The sequence below is a fragment of the Magnolia sinica genome, chromosome 4, assembly GCF_029962835.1.
Source record: "Magnolia sinica isolate HGM2019 chromosome 4, MsV1, whole genome shotgun sequence".
In the NCBI taxonomy this organism is placed as follows: Eukaryota; Viridiplantae; Streptophyta; class Magnoliopsida; order Magnoliales; family Magnoliaceae; genus Magnolia; species Magnolia sinica.
The window spans coordinates 16,780,899-16,800,906 of NC_080576.1; the positions used below are offsets into that span (position 1 = coordinate 16,780,899).

The 20,008-nt window shown below is 39.9% G+C and overlaps 1 protein-coding gene across 6 annotated transcripts in view; it reads right to left on the reverse strand.

The window, feature by feature from the left end:
• Positions 1 to 989: 989 nt before the first annotated feature.
• The window catches only part of LOC131242609 (phosphatidylserine decarboxylase proenzyme 2-like), a 34,902-nt gene continuing 15,883 nt past the window's right edge, over positions 990 to 20,008 (reverse strand). For 4 of the 6 annotated variants that reach the window (XM_058241358.1, XM_058241357.1, XM_058241362.1 and 1 more), the window contains 9 exons: positions 18,125 to 18,225; positions 16,198 to 16,245; positions 13,554 to 13,700; positions 7,826 to 7,921; positions 7,638 to 7,712; positions 7,422 to 7,514; positions 6,798 to 6,884; positions 6,653 to 6,703; positions 990 to 1,295 (listed from right to left, as the gene is read on the reverse strand). In XM_058241358.1, coding sequence (XP_058097341.1) covers positions 1,149 to 1,295; positions 6,653 to 6,703; positions 6,798 to 6,884; positions 7,422 to 7,514; positions 7,638 to 7,712; positions 7,826 to 7,921; positions 13,554 to 13,700; positions 16,198 to 16,245; positions 18,125 to 18,225 — 845 coding nt within the window. In that variant the 3' untranslated portion in view covers positions 990 to 1,148. The remainder of the gene's footprint in view (positions 1,296 to 6,652; positions 6,704 to 6,797; positions 6,885 to 7,421; positions 7,515 to 7,637; positions 7,713 to 7,825; positions 7,922 to 13,553; positions 13,701 to 16,197; positions 16,246 to 18,124; positions 18,226 to 20,008) is intronic. The other 2 variants (XM_058241359.1, XM_058241361.1) reach the window with 2 other exon arrangements.

A 20,008-nucleotide genomic window follows, 5' to 3' on the forward strand; every position in this document is an offset into this window, starting at 1 on the left:
TACCCATTGGATCGCCTGATTGGCATGAATTTTGCACCATGGTTCGCTCCTAGTTACATGAATGAATGAACAGTTTGGATCGACAATGGGTCATGCTGTGTGCCATTTAAAAGGTTTGAGGATGGTAGCAAAATCCCATATTTACGCATACCATGCAGAGTGTGTGACATGGAGAATGCCATCTAAAATACCATCTAATCAGCACCATAGGAATAGGCAATATGGGAAAAAATGGTAGACTATTAAAGTCATTGGTTGGACATTTATGATCATCCAAACATGTTTGATTTGCTCTGGCCTCACGGGTCCGTAGCGGCCAGGTTAGGCTTCTCCGCCAAATACAGAATTAACCCTGGCTTAAGTACTGATATACCGTGGAGGTGCAAATCAGGTCAGATATTGGTGGGAATCATTTCTTGACATCCTTAAAAATGGATAACCGTCAAGTCATAAATGTAATCAAGATGAAAGTTGCAGATATGTAATCATGTAAATACAATAAGTAACTTTAGATGGATGCTAAACTAATGGGGAACATAAAACAATAAGTGATTATGACAATGCCCAAACTCTAGCACAGCCACTGACAGACCACCGTATACTGCAAATCACATGAAACGAGGGTAGCAATGGTTCCAAAGCCTGGTCTAACCCTGATCAAACTGGCCAGGTCTCAGTTAAGGTTAATGGTCCAACGCCTGGTCTAACCTAATCAAACTGGAAGGGTATCAGTTAAGGTTTTCGTGACAATAGATCAAAGTAAACCATGTTTTGACATGCCGTAGGAATTGGTTTATTTTTTCTTTTTTCATGCATACTTCCTGCAGTACATCACTGACCGGCTCATCATCATCATCATCATCATCATCATCATTATTATTATTTGCATGCACACATCCTGCAGTACAGCAATGGCTGGCCCATTACCGTATTGTGGAATGAAAGGGATGGATTTGTGCTTGCATTGTACTGATGGGGAAAATGTCGCATGCTCCAAATAAAATTGTATAGTACTAATCTTCTTTTCCATTGAATATACAAAAGATATGTGGGTGGAAATAGTCTTAAATTACATAACTTAGAGAGCTTCAATCCTTCATTGCCTTGTACTATGTTGAGGAGATCACTTCTGGACATGCTTGAGGCACTCAAGAAATGGTAAACCCTTCCAAATTTAGAGATCCTGTTTCAGCTCGTTTCTGTTTTGAGACACCCAATGACATACCTACAGTAACTAAAGTCTCCAGTGATCTTTTGCTGTTTGCAAGGAGATCCTCGTCAATCTCTATCGTGTCCTGAAGAAATAAAAATAATTAGGTAATTTGGCAGGGATGGTCACTTGTTATTTCCATCATGAAATCATTTGACAGGAGTTGTGGAAGACATTATGTCCTTGATGTTAAAAACATAAGGAAACATACCATACCAATTCAGGGAGCACTTTTTCAATCAGCCAGAAACACACTACATGTGGGACATATACCTTTCCGTGATCCAAACCATTCAGGTACTGGACCTCATCATAAATGGATCAGCGCCAAAAGATCATCATTGAAAAATTAATTACCCATGTAATTGGTGTAAATCATTTTCCCTTTGGATATGTACTGCTGGATAAACCGTTTGTTTTGAGGGTGTGAAGTTGAGATTAACCGATGGATTTTTTCGCTATATGCCATACATAATTATGGTCTACCAGATGAATTGTCTAGATGACACAGAAGGAAGGTACCACCATTACAGTTGCTTAGCCATTTTGTTTGGCAGAACATCACATAGCACCTCTTAAAACAAACTAGGATGATCTGTGCTCTTCTGGGTCATGGGAAAATGACGTGTCCAGCTATTTTTGCAAATTGCTAGATAGCATCACAAGCTTCTCCAAATGAGGGATCGTAGGATTGCTTCCCCCAAGGCTTGGGTCAATATACTCGAGTTTTCAGTTCTGACAAGTGGGAGCTATGGGTCAGTAATTCAGATCATCGGTCTTGTGTTACACTGGATGGACCCTGCCCCAAAATTCTCCCAGATTAGAAAGATCATAACCGCCATTCTTGGGCTTTGTTTCAATTAAATGTGTACAATTGTCGTATCTCTTTCAACCACATGTTTGTATTCCACAAATTGAAAGGTTAGGACTTAGGATTGTCCCATCCACGAGATATCAGGGAATAAGTCCATACACGGTGGCACACAATAGACCAATGGTCTGAATCACTGAACCATGGCCCCACTTGTTGGAATTGAGAACTTGATCATAGTGTACAAAGCCCTGGGTTAGGATCCTACAATTCCTCTCTCAAATACCTGCAAAAGCATTATCAACTAGTTGAAAAAGAAAAGTGAAAACAGTTGAAACATGACATATTTGAGTACTCCTATTTTCCATGTTTTACGATAAACATGGGGACATCCCGCGCACACGTGCACGCATGCCGGGCCCCCTACGCATGTACGCTAGAAGGAGGGCCCCACCATCGATCTAGATCGATGATAACGTCCACGGAGGGCCTCCTAGTTAGAAGACAAAGTTTTGGTTCAAGAGAGTGGACCCGATAGCCAAGAAAAGCCCATCATGGATCTCATGATCGTGGCCCACTAGTCGGATTGATTTCATATTTTAGGTTTTACTTATTTATGTTATTTAGAACATCATGAACGCTTTAGATTTATTTGATTGGTTTTTATTTTAGTTTACTTCATTGCCAAGTAATAAGTTGCGCACATGGTGCGAGTTTTGGGGTATACGGTTTTCCTATAAATAGGCACCCCTTGTAGTTCTTTTGATTCACTGAAATTGAATAAAAATTCCTGCGTGGTTTTTCTGCTCTTTGAGTTTCTAAGTTGTAGAAAAATTAAAGTGGGTACGAAGTCCTCCCTTTTCGAATGGCTGAGATTAAAGTGGATGCGAAGCCCTTCCTTTTCGAAGGGCTGACAACCGTAGTGCGAAGCCACATCTATCCCTATCCGTCCCTACCCTCTCATCTATATATCTCATCTTCTATCATCATTATTGTTTTGAATTTCCTAGCTTTTGCAGCTATTCATCCCCCTACAGCCAGTTTCCAGAATCTGGACCTGTAGGAGGGCTGAAAGTTCGACGGAGCACTACACCTTAACCTTACGACAGATCATCGTCAAACTTGGAGGGATTGCAGGTCTCCCCTGGCCGACCAAAGCCTATGTGTCACTTTGGGGAGACGGGCTTCCATCACACGTGCGGCCAGCCCACCTGCGCACGTGCGTCAGCCCCGGGCCAGCATTTGTACGCAAGAGCTTTCTCTGGGTCAAGTTTTCCTCTTTTCATTCCTATTTCTTAAACTCTAGCCTTAGTTTGCCCTAAATCCCCAATTTCTATCTTTTTTCTCACCCTAGGATTCCTTAATTTAAATTTGGTGAATTCCTTGGATTAGGGATTGATTGTCATGCATGTGTAGATGATTTCTATTTCCCTTTGAGTATTATTTGGTTCATAATTTTTATTGATCCAGCCCTAACGTGTGTAGGCCTGGACCCACATAGATTCCCCTTAATTGAATATTTGGACTTTTGTGTGAGATGTGGAATTTGTGTAATTGTTTATGACTATGTGATCTTAAGCCTGAAATCTTGCACATCATATCTGAATTTCATGTCCTGCATCAAATTTGGTATCAGAGCTTAGAGTTCTTATAGGGGAATACATTATTTGTTTAGGGTTAGTTTGTTTGAGTCCATCATGCATCTAGTCCATCACAAGTAGCTTTTAGGAGTCCATAGTCCCTTATTTTATTAATTATATTGCTGGAGTAGCATTGGATAGTCCCCTTATATAGAGTCTCATAGGATCATTTAGTCTCATATAGTCGTCGTAGAAAGTCCTTAGGTGGAGTTAGCAAGTTGTACACCCATACGTACGGGTCATGGTTTTGGCTAGCACCCTACACTAAACATGGAACAATTGTTAGAGTCACTAAACAAGCTATCCCAGCAAATCGAGTCTTAGTGTAAGTGCTTGGAACGAAGCATAGATCAACGCCTTGACCAAATAGAGGCCTCCCTCAGGACAAACCCTACCATTAGCGAAGATGGTCAATCTTAGGCAGGTGGCCAGGAGGATAGACCAATGAATGGAAGTGGCCAAGGAATCAGTCATGAGCGTGCACCCGTACCCCCACTCCATGAGAGACATCAAGATCATTATTTTGAGGGGTACAACATGTGCAGCCTCGTGGCTAGAGAGAGTGCACCAGAGGCTAGTGTAGAGTTACCCACTGAGGTCATTCCGGTAATGGATGAGTTTCGTGATGTCGTTCCTAATGATCTACTGGATGAGTCTCCCTCTAGGATACCGTAATACCTATAGCCGAGTTTGCGTTTAATAGTTCTGTCGATAGGTCCACAGGTCTCAGTCCTTATGAAGTCGTTACTGGTTATAAACCTGGGAAACCTATTGATCTTGTCCCTATGTCACTGTCTCATAGGCCGTCAGAGCCTGCAGAGTCTTTTGTGCATCACATTCATTCATCGCATCAAGAAATCAGGCAGAAGATCATGACTAGTAATGAACATTACTTACTTTCTGCAAACCAACATAAATGTTTCAAGGAATTCAATGTAAGAGACTGTCATGATCCGCATCAAGCCAGAGCTGTACCCTCAGGGAGCCGTTCGAAAATCACACGTGTATAGTGTTGGATCATTCAAAATTATAAAACGAAACGGTCTCAATGCGTATGTGGCAAATCTTTCACCCTCCATGGAAATTAGTTCCACATTCAATGTGGAGGATCTAGTTGCATTTTAAGGGGTCATTGACGCATTGTCCAGCCTTTCGCCTAACCATCCTGATTCCCCATACCTTTTCCTTGATCCATGGCCCCCTCCCGACCCATTTTCTCAGCCTCTACGTCCCATTCCTACCCATCCCAACCCATTTTCCTAGCCTCTACCTCCCATACCTAGCCGTCCCGACCCATTTTCCTAGCCTGTACCTCTCATACCTACTTTTCCCGACCTTTCTTCCCAACCCCTACCTACCATACCTAACATTCACACACTCAGAGAAGAAGTAGAGGATATCCTGGACCATCAGTTAGTTTCAACATTGGACGACGGATTTCAGAAGTTCTTGGTCAAGTTGAATTCACGTCCAGATTCAGCCAATATGTGCCTCGCTGAGGAGGAGCTTCAGAGACTTGATCCTTACATTTCGGAGCGATTCAAGAGTTTTATTTCTCCAGTGGCGAAATCTTCGTAGCCGGGGAGAATTGATGGGGACATCCCGCGCACGCGCACGCACACCGGGCCCCCTACGCACGTACACCAGAAGGAGGGTCCCACCGTCGATTTGGATCGATGACGACGTCCAGGGAGGGCCTCCTAGTTAGAAGACGAAGTTTTGGTTCAAAAGAGTGGGCCCAATAGCCAAGAAAAATTCATCATGGGATCTCATGATCGTGGCTCACTAGTCGAATTGATTTCATATTTTAAGTTTTGATTATTTATGTTATTTAGAACATCATGAACGTTTTAGATTTCTTTGATTGATTTTTATTTTAGTTTACTACATCGCCAAGTAATAGGTTGCGCACATGGTGTGAGTTTTGGGGTATAGGGTTTTCCTATAAATAGGCACCCCTTGTAGTTCTTTTAATTCATTGAAGTTAAATAAAAATTTCTGCGTGATTTTTCTGCTCTCTAAGTTTCTGAGTTGTGGAAAAATTAAAGTGGGTGCGAAACCCTGCCTTTTCAAAGGGCTAAGATTAAAGTGGGTACAAAGCCCTCCCTTTTCGAAGGGCTAAGTACCGTGATGCAAAGCCACGTTTATCCCCATCTGCCCCTCCATCTTATTTCATCCTTCCCACAACCATATTATCGCCAAATCCGTTTGTTTTGCAGCTGTTTATCCCTCTACAACCAGTTTTCAGAATCTAGCCCTGCAGGAGGGCTGAAACTTCAACAGAGTACCACGCCCAGACCGTAGCTCGGATCGACGTGAGATTTGGAGGTTTTGCAGCCCAAGCCTGGCCGACCAGGGCGAAGAAGCCGATTTGGGAAGGCGGGCCTTCATCGCACGTGCGGCCAGCCCACCTGTGCACGTGCGTCAGCCTCGAGGCACCGTCTGCACGTGGGGACTATTTCTGGGACAGATTTTTCTCTTGTTTTCCTCTTTTCATCCCTAATTTTATAAACCCTAACCCTAGATTGCCCTAAATCCTCAATTTCTATCTCTTTTCTCACCCTAGGGTTCCTTGAATTGAATTTAGTGAATTCCTTGGATTACGGATTGATTGTCATGCATGTGTGGATGATTTCTATTTCCCTTTGAGTATTGTTTGGTTCATAATTTTTATTGATCCAGCCTTAACGTGTGTAGGTCTAGACCCACATAGATTCCCCTTAATTGAATATTTGGACTTCTGTGTGGGATGTGAAATTTGTGTAATTGTTTATGACTATGTGATCTTAAGCCTGAAATCTTGCACATCATATCTGAATTTCATGTCCTACATCAAACAGGCTTGTAATGTCTACCAGTCTGTGTCCCTAAGGGTGCTCTAGTACTTGCACGGAAAATGGAAAGAACGGGAAAAAAAGAAAAAAGAAAAAACCAATCAACTAAAAATGAAGGGTAATTTCATGATTTTTTTAGACTACGATTCATACATACCTTTTCAAAGACGCAAATTACAGTACTGCCTCCAAACGAGAAATATCCAAACTGTCAAATGAGTGAAAGAACAGTGTTATTGAAGAAGTGCTAAATCCATGACAAAAACAAACCTAAATAGAGACCAGACTTATGAAAAAAGAACCTCATCTCCTTTCTGGACACGTTCCCCTTGCTTTCTAGTAAAGGTGATGCTCCCCACCATCGTTGCTCCAATTGCAATAAACGCAACCTGCAATGGAAACATCAACAAACCAGATAGCAGAAAGGATTTTCACTGGAACATTTGAAATTAGAAGTATTACATATATTTCTAACATATTTTATTATTAAGACATTTTAAACAAATTTTCTTCTTTTCTTTTTATATCATTTTACATGAGCTTTTAGAATATCATGTCGAACACAGATCCTGTCCCCATACCCATGTTGTTTCGCATCTGACATGGGTACCTTGAGGGACTGGAAGAATCTGCATATCATAGTCCAGAGGCATCACATAACAGGTAAAGTTCGAATGATATGATAAACTATAACAAATGAGATGCATGCCAAGCTCACTATGGTAGCCTACTTTCTGTCCAGAACCATGATGTTGAATCCTGTAGCACCCAAACGTCTCATCAAATCATAGAAAATAGTTGAAACTTGAAATTGTCTGAGTCATCATGACTAGTACAGTCACTGAGATGGGATTCACTACTACATGCCACGAAAACATTGGAACTTGAAAGAGTTGCAGCAATATCATATGGCAGATTCAACGGACCTTTCCAAAATCTTCAGTTGAAAGAAGAGAAACAACTCTCTTATTCTCGGTGAAGACGTTACAATACTTGCTATTTACAGCTATAGGATTCACCTAGCAAGATAAGACATTAGAAAGCATGGATCACATAACTACAAAAAAAATAAATTGAAAAGACAAAAAAGACCGTACAAGGAAGCCATTCAACTATGTCAAAAGAGATCCAGTTGGATGTACCGTGTACAAGGATCCGGGAATATCAACAAACTGCTCAATGGTTCCAGAGACTGGAACATGGAAACGATGGTAATCCTGCATCCATTTGTAGTAGAAATAGTAGGAACTACTGGTGAATAAAACTCAGTGGGGTACAATTCAATCTCACTAAAAACCATGGCCATTTGACGTTTTTATAATGGTAATACCTGGGGTGCCAACCGAAATATCACCAAGGATCCATGGCTAAAAGCACTGGAGCATATATCTTTTCCCAATAGACCTTCAACTGAAAATTTCCGACCCTGGGAATAACAAATATTGTTCCTAACAGTGATAAGAAAACCATATAGTGGCCAAAGTTTGATGATAGGAAAGCTTGATTCTCATTCACTATCACCCCATATGAAGTAGATGCATGCCACTTGTAGTGGTTAGTAAAGATGCAAAGATTTTTTGACAATGTGGTTTAAGGGCATTATTAGGGAATATAGGGCCTCAAAAATGATACAGAGATCCACACACAATGATAGGGACATCTCGCGCACACGCACGCCTCCTTTATGCACGTACGCAAGGAGGAGGGCCCCTCCTTCAATCTAGATCGATGACGACATCCATGGAGGGCCTCCTAGTTAGAGGACTGTGTTTTGGTTCCTTGGGGTGGACCCGATCATCATGTGGATCCCATCATTAGATCTCATGATTGTGGCCCACTACCCTAGGTGACCTAGAATTTTGAGTTTTGCTTATTACCGTTATTAGGAACATCATGAACGGTTTAGATTGCATTGATTAGTTGTTATTTTTTATTACTTCGTCTTTAAGTAATAGTATGCGCACATGGCACGGCTTTAGGGGTATAGGTTTTTCTTATAGATAGGCAACCCCTTGTAGGGTTTTTTTTTTTTTTCATTGAAGATGATTAATATAATTATGCGTTTTCCTGCTTCTCTAATTATCTGAGTTGTGGAAACCTAATTGGGTATGAAACCCTCCCTTCTTCAAATGGCTAACTATCGTGGTGCGAAGCCACAGTTATCCCAAATCGCCCCCATTTCCTACCCTCCATATTCCTCATCTCTTACAATCATCCTATCATCAAATCCACCCACGTTTGCAACTAATCTTTCTCCTACAGCAGATTTCCAGATCTGGCCCTGCAGGAGGGCTGAAACTTCGGCGGAGCACCGTGTTCAAACCAATTATCCGTTTGGCCTGAAATTTAGAGGGAAGGTGGCCCATCCCTGGCTGACCAGGCCCTAGTTGGCCGATTCCAAATTCGTGGGCCGTCCAAGCACCTGCGTCAGGCCAGTTTACTGTCCACACGTGTGGGCTTATCACAAGTTCCCTCTCGTCTCTATTTCACTCCTCTTTCGCCTTGTTTCCATAACCCTAACCCTAGATTATCTCAAATCCCCAAGTTCTATTCCACTTTTGAAACCCTAGATTTTCTCGAATAGAAACGTGAGGATCCTTTGGATTGGAAAACAATCCTTTGCATGTGTGGATGAATCTACTATCCTTTGAGCATTGTTTGTTCTATAATCATTAATTAATTCAGCCCTAACATGTGTAAGCTTGGACCCTCATAGATTCCCCTTGTTGAATGCTTGACTTTATGTGGTATGTGGAATTATTGTGAACGTTTCTAAATTAGTATGATCTAAAGCCTGAAATCATGCATGTCATATTTAATTTCCATGTCTTGCATCAAATTTGGTATCAGAGCTTAGGTTTTTCATAGGGGATTGCATTGCATGTTTAAGGTTTAGTCTACTCGCGTTTATTTTGCATTAAATTTCATCATATAGGGTTGTTTAGGACCCACCATTCACAACATAGACTGCTGAATTTTCTATCGTTAAAAATTCCCCAATTTTCATTGCTGAATTTTCTGTTAACAAACTGTTTGGACAATTATGTTGCTGGAATTTTGGGAGCGTTGCGTAGTTTCCCTCATATAGTCCTATAGGAGCATTTAGTCCCATTTAGATGCATATAGTTGCATTGGAGGACCTTTGAGTTGAGTGGGTAGTTGTAGATGTACTGGTCGCAGTTTTGGGTTGCACCCTGCATTAAACATGGAGCAATTACAAGAGTCAATGGACAACATAACCCGACAGTTTGAGTCTTTGGGTAGGCGCTTGGAATAACGTATTGACCAACATTGGAATTAGCTTAATGTGCGCGTTACCCAAGTAGAGACATCCGTTTGGGCAAACCCCGCCATTGGGGAAGATACCCAATCTTAGGCAGGTGGTCAAGAGGATAGACAAGGGAATGGGGGCGACTGAAGAAACAGACATGGGCGAGCACCCGTGCACCCACCTCGCGAGGGGCATCATGATCATTATGACCTAGATGCGCAACTCCTCAAGGGAGTTAAAGTAAAGACCCCTACGTTTAATGGCCACTTGGGCCCTAAAGCTTTTTTAAATTGGTTGGCGCATATGAACCACTATTTTGAGTAGTACGACATGTTGGATGCTCGTCGAGTCTAATTTGCCAAGATGAAGCTTGTGGGCCAAGCAAAGAAGTTTTGGGCTAATGTGGAGTGAAAGAAAGAGAGGTTGATGGAACCACCAATATCCATTGGGGAGAAATGAAAGAAACTCTTAAGCAAAAATACCTCCCTTTCTCTTATCACTTGAGGTTGGTTGAGGAATCGAAGTCCAATTCTAAGCCTCTCCATATACTAAATACCAAAGACTTTGAGCGAGAGACTGAGTCGGACTCGATGGTGTACGCCCTTGTGGCTATGGAAAGTACACCAGAGGCTAGTGCAAAGTTACCCACTGAGGCCATTCCGGTAGTGGATGAGTTTCATGATGTTTTTCCCGATGATCTACCGAATGAGCTTCCCCTTATGAGGGATATACATCACGCCATTGATTTAGTCCCTAGAGCGACTCTACCAAACATGTCTGAGGTGGTTAATAGGAGTCTGGGAATTTTGCTCAGGTGTTTAGTGGGGGAGCACACCAGAATTTTGCTACCTATCGCCGATTTTGCATTTAATAGTTCTGTCAATAGATCCACAGGTTTAAGTCCTTTTGAAGTTGTTACTAGTTATAAACCAAGGAAGCCTATTGATCTTGTCCCTATAGTCCTGTCCCATAGGCCATCAGAGTCTGCAAAGTCCTTTGCACATCGCATTCATTCATTGCATCAAGAAATCAGGCGAAAGATCAATACTAGTAATGAACATTACAAAATTTTTGCTGACCAACATAAACGATTCAAGGAATTTAATGTAGGGGACTCTGTGATGGTCCGTAGCAGGCCAAAGCGGTACCCTCAGGGATCCATTCGTAAATTACACGCACGTAGCGCTAAACCATTTAAAATTATAAAACGAAATGGTCTCAATGCGTATGTGGTGGATCTTCCACCTTCCATGGGAATTATTTTCACATTCAATGTGGAGGATCTAGTTGCATTTCAGGGGACCACTAATATATTGTTCAGCATGTCACCTAACCATCCTGATTCATCAGACCTTTCCCTTGATCCATAGCCCCCTCCCGACCCATCTTTCCAGCCTCTACCTCCCATACCTACCCTTCTCACACTTAGAGAGGAGATAAAGGATATTCTAAACCATCAGATAATATCGACATCACACGGCGGATTTCAAAAGTTCTTGGTCAAGTGAAAGTCATGCCCAGCTTCAGACAGTACGTGGCTCACTGAGAAGGAGCTTCAAAGACTTGATCCTGACATCTTAGAGCGGTTTAGGAGTTTTGTTTCGCCAGTGGCGAAATCTTCGTAGCTGGGGAGAGTTGATGGGGACATCTGGCGCACACGCCCGCCCCCCTTAAGCACGTACGCGAGGAGGGCCCCACCTTCGATATGGATCGATGACGACATCCATGGAGGGTCTCCTAGTTAGAGGATTGTGTTTTGGTTCCTTGGGGTGGACTCGATCATCATGTGGATCCCATCATTGGATCTCATAATCGTGACCCACTACCCTAGGTGACCTAAGACTTTGAGTTTTGCCTATTACCGTTATTAATAATATCATGAACGGTTTAGATTGCATTGATTAGTTGTTATTTTTTATTATTTCGTCTTTAAGTAATAGTATGCACACATGGCGCAGCTCTTGGGGTATAGATTTTTCTTATAAATAGGCAACCCCTTGTAGGATTTTTTTTTTTTTTTCTATTGAAGATGATTAATAAAATTCTGCATTTTCATGCTTCTTTAATTCTCTGAGTTGTGGAAACCTAATTGGGTGCGAAACCCTCCCTTCTTCGAAGAGCTAATTATCGTGGTGTGAAGCCACACCCATCCCAAATCGCCCCCATCTCCTGCCCTCCATATTCCTCATCTCCTACAGTCATCCTCTCATCAAATCCACCCACGTTTGCAGCTAATCTTTCTCTTACAGCAGATTTCCATAATCTGGCCCTGCAGGAGGGCTAAAACTTCGGCGGAGCACCGTGTTCAAACTAATTATCCATTTGGCCTGAAATTTGGAGGGCAGGTGGCCCATCCCTGGCGGACCAGGGCCTAACCGGCCGATTCCAAATTCGTGGGCCCCACACATGCAGGCTGCCATACACGCAGGTGCGTCAGGCCGGTTTGTTGTCCACACGTGCGGGCTGATCACAGGTTTCCTCGTCTCTATTTCACTCATCTTTCACCTTGTTTCCATAACCCTAACACTAGATTATCTCAAATCCCCAAGTTCTATTCCACTTTTGAAACCCTGAGTTTTTCCGAATTGAAACGTGAGAATCCCTTGGATTGAGAAATAATCATTTGCATCTGTGAATGAATCTACTATCCTTTGAGCATTGTTTGGTCTATAATTTTTAATTGATTTAGCCCTAACATGTGTAGGCTTGGACCCTCGTAGATTCCCCTTGTTGAATGCTTGACTTTATGTAGGATGTGGAATTATTGTGAACGTTTCTAAATTAGTACGATCTAAAGTCTGAAATCTTGCATATCATATTTAATTTCCATGTCCTGCATCACACAAAATGCTACAATAAGTACACCACGTAGGTTCCAAAGGAAAGGATTAACAGTAAGTTGAAGTTCGTAGTAGCTAGGTCGTAACAAATTAATAGTAATAATGATTCAAGAGAATTGATTTCATTGATCAAATGTGACGTGGGTATGTGTGTGCATGGGGATACGATAAGAACCAAGGGGAAATGAGTGGGACAAACCCTTGGTTTACCTATCTTATATTGATGATAAGATGCTGATACTGCAGACCAAAATTACAATGCCAAGTAATACAATACCCAATCACAAAAATTTACATAAAATGACAATAGCAACTTAAGAGGATTCTACCGTCTCTGCCACTCAAGTTGGTTCACTTCATGGAAATCCTCTCATGCAAATCTTACCCAGCATGAACTCAGACAATTTACCAACCTTCTACAGTTTTTCCATACCATCTCCTTGACCCTGTATATTCGTATGGCCTGTACCCATACCAACACAGCTATAGCATTTAACTGTTTCGAATTTTTTTCCCCGTCATCAAACTTCTTTTGTTTTACATATCTGGCATAGTCTGCGTATAATATTTTTGCCTCTAGATTTTCTTCTTTGGTAAGCTCAGATAGAACCGATAACGTCAAATATTATGATCCTTTCATGCTGACTATAGGGGTCTCAACCCTTCCCCAAGATATTACCTCTAGTTGAATAACCAGTTAAGTTACACATTGAAAGACCAATAAATGTTAACCATTGCATCATAACACTTCAACTGGAAATGACTTCCAATGACTTTGTGCATGCAAGAGAGAAAACTAGAAGCTTTTTGTCTCAGAATGTCTTCAGCAATATAACATAAGGAAAATACTTTCAAATAATTTATTTTCTAAAGAAAAAGAAACCTCAAAAGAATTGTGCTTCTTGCGTCTCTTAAATCTCTGTAAGGTGGAAAGTTAGAGATTTCACCTTAATCCAAAATCTTAAACTGTCATCAATTGATTGAAATGCCATTAGACGGCAATCGGAAGCACAAATAGCAATATCGTCATGTTCTTTGTGGGCAATTGGTCTTGCATCAGGCTTCAACTCTCTTATGAAAAACTCATTAAATGTCTGCAAATAAGGTAAAAATTCATTTCTACATAAGAATGCTAGATGCAAAAGAACTCATAAAAGATGTTGATATGGTTCTGCATGCGCGCGCGCATGTATGCATATGTATATGCTACTTTGGATTATATTCAACTTAGTAAATTGAGAATAAATGAACATGCTAACTAGTTTGCCAGTATATGGAAGGAATTGATGTGTTTCACTAAGAGATTTGCATGCGTGGTATGCATAGTAAAGGAACTAGTTCGCTTGAGCTATTTGTCAGATCAAATTTTGATGAAACCCTCTCTCAACAGAAAGATATTGGCATGAAACATGCACTCCATGCTAACGTATGATCCCTGTTGCCAGGATTCCTTCCAGAATCTAGCTCCATTATCCAAATATGGAAGGGGATGGCAATTTCTACAGAAAATCATTTAACTAAAATATCCTAAAAAGGACTTAAAATTTATCTACCAAAACTGGAAATATCTTCAATCCAACACGTAAACCTAATCCAGGTAAGAGGGTCAAATTGAATTTTGACCACAGCTACTGAAAATTCATTGACCGGGGCCCAAGCAAAACTTTAACCATTTAAGCTGCCTTCAGCATGACACTTCATAGTTGCTCATAGGTATAACATCTGCCTACAAGCGTTCTCAATGTTAGAAAAGCAAAAAATATGAAAAAACAAATAAACCAAATATGTTCAAGCAGGTAGGGTAACCCAGATCCCCATGAATATCCAAAGTTCCCAATCAGGTCTGGATCCAGATTTTGGGTCCAAAGATTCAGATCTGATTAGAAATCAGGTCAGGTCACTATGATTTTTTTTTTTTTTTGGCCCTTCACTTATATTTATTATTCAAGAACCATACAAAATGCCTGTTTCTAGTATGAACCCAAACCTGATTCCAACCCGATTTTGGATCCGAGCCCCATCCCAAATCCTAATTCATGCTCAAAATTAGACCCAACAGGGACCAACGGGATGACTGTTGTACCAAAATCCTGATGGTTTCAAGCAATGTTGTCGAATCGCATATGCAGCCGCATTTTATTTTTATTTTTTTGAAAAATTATATATATATATATATAGGGAAATGCTCACCTGCGCACCAGTTCGCATGGAACTAGTGCGAACTTTTTTGAGAACCCATCATACGTGATGTGGATCCGAAATCTGAACCGTTCATGTGAAGCAGCACCTCGTGAAACCCCCCGGGCCCAAGTTTTACTTTGATCTGAAACTTTGATGGGCCATGAAGAATGAAAACAGTTTCCTCCCATGATTTGCATTTCTCTTTGCTATGGCCCACCAGAATTTTAGATCAGGGTGAAAATTTGTCACATGGGGTTTCATGGGATTCCGCATCACATGGACCATTCAGATTAGACACCCATGACACGTGTGCAAAGGTGCGCACGTGCGTAGGTGCGCACGTGAGCATGACTCTATATATATATATATATAATATTAAAAAAAAAGTAAAAAAATAAAAGAAACTAAGGAGAACTTTTCTAAGTTAATAGATAACTAATTTTACATATTTAAAATACATTTGAGAGAGATAAAATCAATTAAACAGTGAATTAAACATCAAGTCATCGACATTTAACAATATAGATAACAAGAAGTAACAACAAAATCAACAAGCTATTTATTTATTATTATAGAAAATCAACAAGCTATCTTCCTTGAAACTTGAAAGTGCTTGAATCTTGATCTTCCAACTTCCAAGAGAGGGGAATGTGAGAGAGAGAGAGAGAGAGAGAGAGAGAGAGAGAGATTAAGATCACTTGGAAGTAGGAAATACAAGAAAGAGAGATTAAAACCACTTGTAATTAAGAGAAGTAGGAAATACAAGAAAGAGAGATTAAAACCACTTGTAATTAAGAAATGTAAGAGAAAAAGAGAGTAAGAGAGTTTTGGAGTGAGAATATTACAAATGGAGGAGATTTGGAAGCCTTTTTATAGGCAAAATGTTGTTTTTTTGCAAAAAAATAAAAATAAAAAACTCAATGTGCCATGGCCAATATGTGATCGCATATGCTGTATGCGATCGCATACATCGCACATGTGATCGCATATTTTCGCATATGCTACATATGCGATCGCATATTTGCCATGACAACACTGGTTTCAAGTCCGATACCTCATCTTGTATCAGTAGTTCCTGAATCCAACAGGACCCAAAACTAATTTGTGTGGTTGGGTCTGGAATCTGGATACAGGTACATCAAGACTGACCTGAACCTGACCACTGACATGCCTACAACTAGAAGTAGGTATTACAAATTCACGGCTTGAGTGATTGTAGAGAGGTAGAAAGAATAAAAGGAATACTGTTTAGTGAGAAATAAATCACGCCCTACCCGAGCTGCAAATGTATGATGATGTATTAAACATAACATCCAGAATATATTTCCATTTAGGTCATGCACGGTTCAGGGAAAATAAAAAAAGGAGGAGCCTTCTAGTACTTCAAAGCCTATGAACTCAGAAAAATACCTCAAAATGTTCAATAGGGTACTTAGCATCAGCCACATTGATTTGATCCTGCAAAAGTGAAAGAAAATCAATTAAGAGAACATGGCCTGATGACTGACTGCATATAAACTCTGCACGTTAAAATTATCTTTGATAGTCATGACGAGGAGAATGAAATGCATTTATTTATCTAATGAAAATCAATTCGTTGGGCACAACAAGAAGTTTTATTCCCAAATGCTATTAGAGGGTTTTGCAATCATTATGGAAATTTCATTCTCACTGCGATTAGTATCTTCCCTGGAAGAAAAGGGAATAGAAAAATCTCATAATTTACAATCTATTCATTCAATATTTCCCTTTAGGAATTGTCTTTACATGATTTCCAATGAGTTCATCAAATAAGGAGATTGGATGGAATTCACCGGAATGATTTAAATGGGGTGCCCCAAAGAATGACCTCCCGGAAGGTAGAGTAGAAATTAATATGATAAGCAGTAGGAATGAACGAACATGTTTCAAAAAAAAGTAAAAAAATCTTCTTCTCGGATTCTTTTTATTATTATTATTTTTTATTTATTCTATTACAATGCAACAATCAAATCTATCAGCTTTTTCGAACAAAACATCAATCAATTTGATTTTGAATTCCAATTAGAGTTGTTTTAATTCAATTGAGTAGGCCTATTTATTTCTGGTTCTAGGGCCAGCAGTTCTAGGGATCAACTCAGTTTTCTCAAACTGTTTCTCATTATTAAGAAAAGGTAATGAAGGGGTTAATTTGGCTTCTTGCTGAGAGGAATACCTATCCATACATACATAAAAATAAAGTATGGACTATTCTGCACCAATAGAGCCAATGACTATTCATGATTTCATATTGAATTTCTTTTTCTATTCAATTCCATACTGGTCCAAATTAGAGGAATGCTATGGTAAAACTTCATTTGAAACAATGTGGTAGAAAGCAATGTGCAACTTGAAAGACATGGTAGGCTGTGGATTCTTGCATCCACCATTTTTTTAATATATCAAATGACCATTAAACTCATGCTTTCATTGTTGTTCGCTAAATATCATCTGAGAAAACACTAAAGTTGGGTACTTTCTACATATCAGCTTAACCAAACACATGCTGCAAGAAAATTCACTTTAAATCACTATGAAACAGGTACATGTCTATACGGTGCAGTATTTCCATGAACTCCATACCAGGTTCTTTGTGATGGGATGTATCATTTGTGTAAAACTTGAGTTTCTAAGAGGAAGAAAACGGATCCTACCCAAGCACAAATGGGTTCTATGGACAGGTAGAGTACCTCAACCCATGTACCTGTCCCCTGCCAGATTGCCAGAATTCAACTTGGTTCAACATCAGTAAGAAATTAGAATATTGAGGAAATTGCATCTCCTGATTGCTAATATCTTTTTATATTGTGTTAGGACAGTCAGATATAGCAGGCAAGTGCTTGAGATAGTCGGAGGGCTGGAGACATACAAGTGTCATTTGCATCTGAAGACTCTGAGCAAGCAATCCCTGTTCATGATGTGCATGTGTGATTTTCAGAGTTTTAGGTTTGTTGAAATAGTGTCTAATTGTTTCTAAAAGAAATTACCAATGCTAATCACCAGAGCCAAAAGTTGGATCCAGTGGAACAAGATCAAACTTCAGTTGAATGCAATATTTGTGAAATATTTTTGTTATAATTCAAGCCAAAGATGTGACTCCCAAAATGCTAAGAGAATGGAACACCAGCAACAATTTCCAAAAAATTGCAAATCAGCCAAAACCTTAAGTATTTTTAATGATAACTTTCCATTGTTTCTCTATTTTTTTGTAGATTTGATTCATGACATTCTTTTGCTAAATGAAAGATATTAAAGTTGTTAGGAATCTATACTACTGCAAAACAAAACTTCTCTCAATTATCAAGGATGATGTCCATGCCTTAAAAAATTCAATAAACTTGGGTATGTCTTTAGCAGATTCAGGTGAATTCATTCGCCTCCCTTGCTTCTCAGAGATGCTCTGCAGGAGTTCTTTTGCCCCTGCGCCCAAATGGAACACCATTTTCATGCCCTAGCCAATAAAGAAATAATCTTGAAACATGAAATCAAATAGAATCCAGACATAATTTACACTCAATTTTGTGATAAATAATTTGGACCATTCATGTAGTTTTCACAATGCAAGAATTTAATATGATGCAATGAACACATTTCCTTTTCTCAAAGCTGTCATCAGTCATCACTTCCAATTAGAACATATAAAAAGACGAGTTTGTGTTAACCTGCGGAATAAATGGAACTTCTGGTTCACATCAATGTATCTATTAAACCACCAAATCACTGGAAACACCAATCTGACGCATTTGATAAGTTCTATAGAAGAAGCGTTTTGCAAGCTTCTCATGTGCTTGTATCTATCTAACTCTAATTTAGAAAGCATATTAATTGTATCTTTTCTTTTCTTTTTTCTTCTTTTTCCTTTTTTTGGAGGTATATAATGTATCTATTTTTACCTGACTGAATTGAACACACAGGTTTTCTATATACACACTAAATTGATAGAGAAGGAAGGCAAGCTCCCTTGGCTCAGCCCTTAATGTGGTTTATCCAATTATCACAAGAGTTCCATTCAGTGGTTGCTAAAGATACCAAGGTGACGGTTTAACTCAACAGATTTTATTTTATTTTTTCCTTTTCACGGAAACACAAAATAGAAGGGTAGAAATTCAGGGAGGGCTTTAGAAAATAAGCTTATATATAAATTTTTTTGTCATATGAATAATAGAGCCATAGTGAGTCCTCTTTGTCTGATTTTCTATGCATGGATTGTGGGAGAGAGTCGTTTCGAGCCTTAAGGATTTAGTTCAGTAGACTAGGGTTGTGAAGATATTTGAATAACAGTTAGGATAATGAATGAGAGGGAAATTTGAATAACAGATAGGATTATGAATGAGATCAAATGTTACGATCCCAAGGGTTTTATAGCCTAACTTAATGTGTTTCATCAGTCCTGGGGCTTTTGGTGTATTGGTTAGGAACATAACAATTGGTAATGGAGCCAACACCACGTCCTATATTCGAGTCACAGAGGGGCGACCAGTGGAAAGGGCAACCTGGACCACAGTGAAAGCTGACATGACTTTTTTGAAAGCTGACATGACTTGGAGAGGGCTACCTGGACAATCAGAGTGTAGATGCCATGAGTAGAGAGGGCTACCTAAACAACCAAAGCGAAGTTGTCATGCATGGAAAGGGCTACTTGCATAAGAGCCCAGAGTGCTGCCACAGAGTGGGCTGCCATGGATGTCGGCTGTGAAGTGTGGTGGAATGTTACTATCCCAAGGGTTTAATAGCCTGACTTAACGTATTCCATCAGTCCCGGGGCTTTTGGTGTATTGGTTAGATTCTTAACATTGACATCCTCCGCTGCTGCTTATTGAGGCTATTTAGGTTCCTTCACATTGTTCAAATGAGTATAGGTAGCTATGATGTCTTAAACCAATCCCTGTAGGGGTTAAATTTTGTTTCCAACATGTTTCCGCTACTTCTCAAGACAATGAAACCAGATTTTGAACATCGTGTTCCTGAGCATCTAGCATGTCTAAAATTGCAATGGAGTTTTAAGTGTTCTACAGCCAGAAGATCAGCTACAACTCTATTTTTACAGATAATCCTCTACTGCATCCTGCAAAACATTGCAACTGTTCCTCACTCATACATCTAAAATATTAAAATTTAACATAAGGAGCGAAACAAAATAATAGTAAAATACAGACAAAAAAGAACTGTGTAAATTAAAATACAAACTCAATTCCGGGGTTTG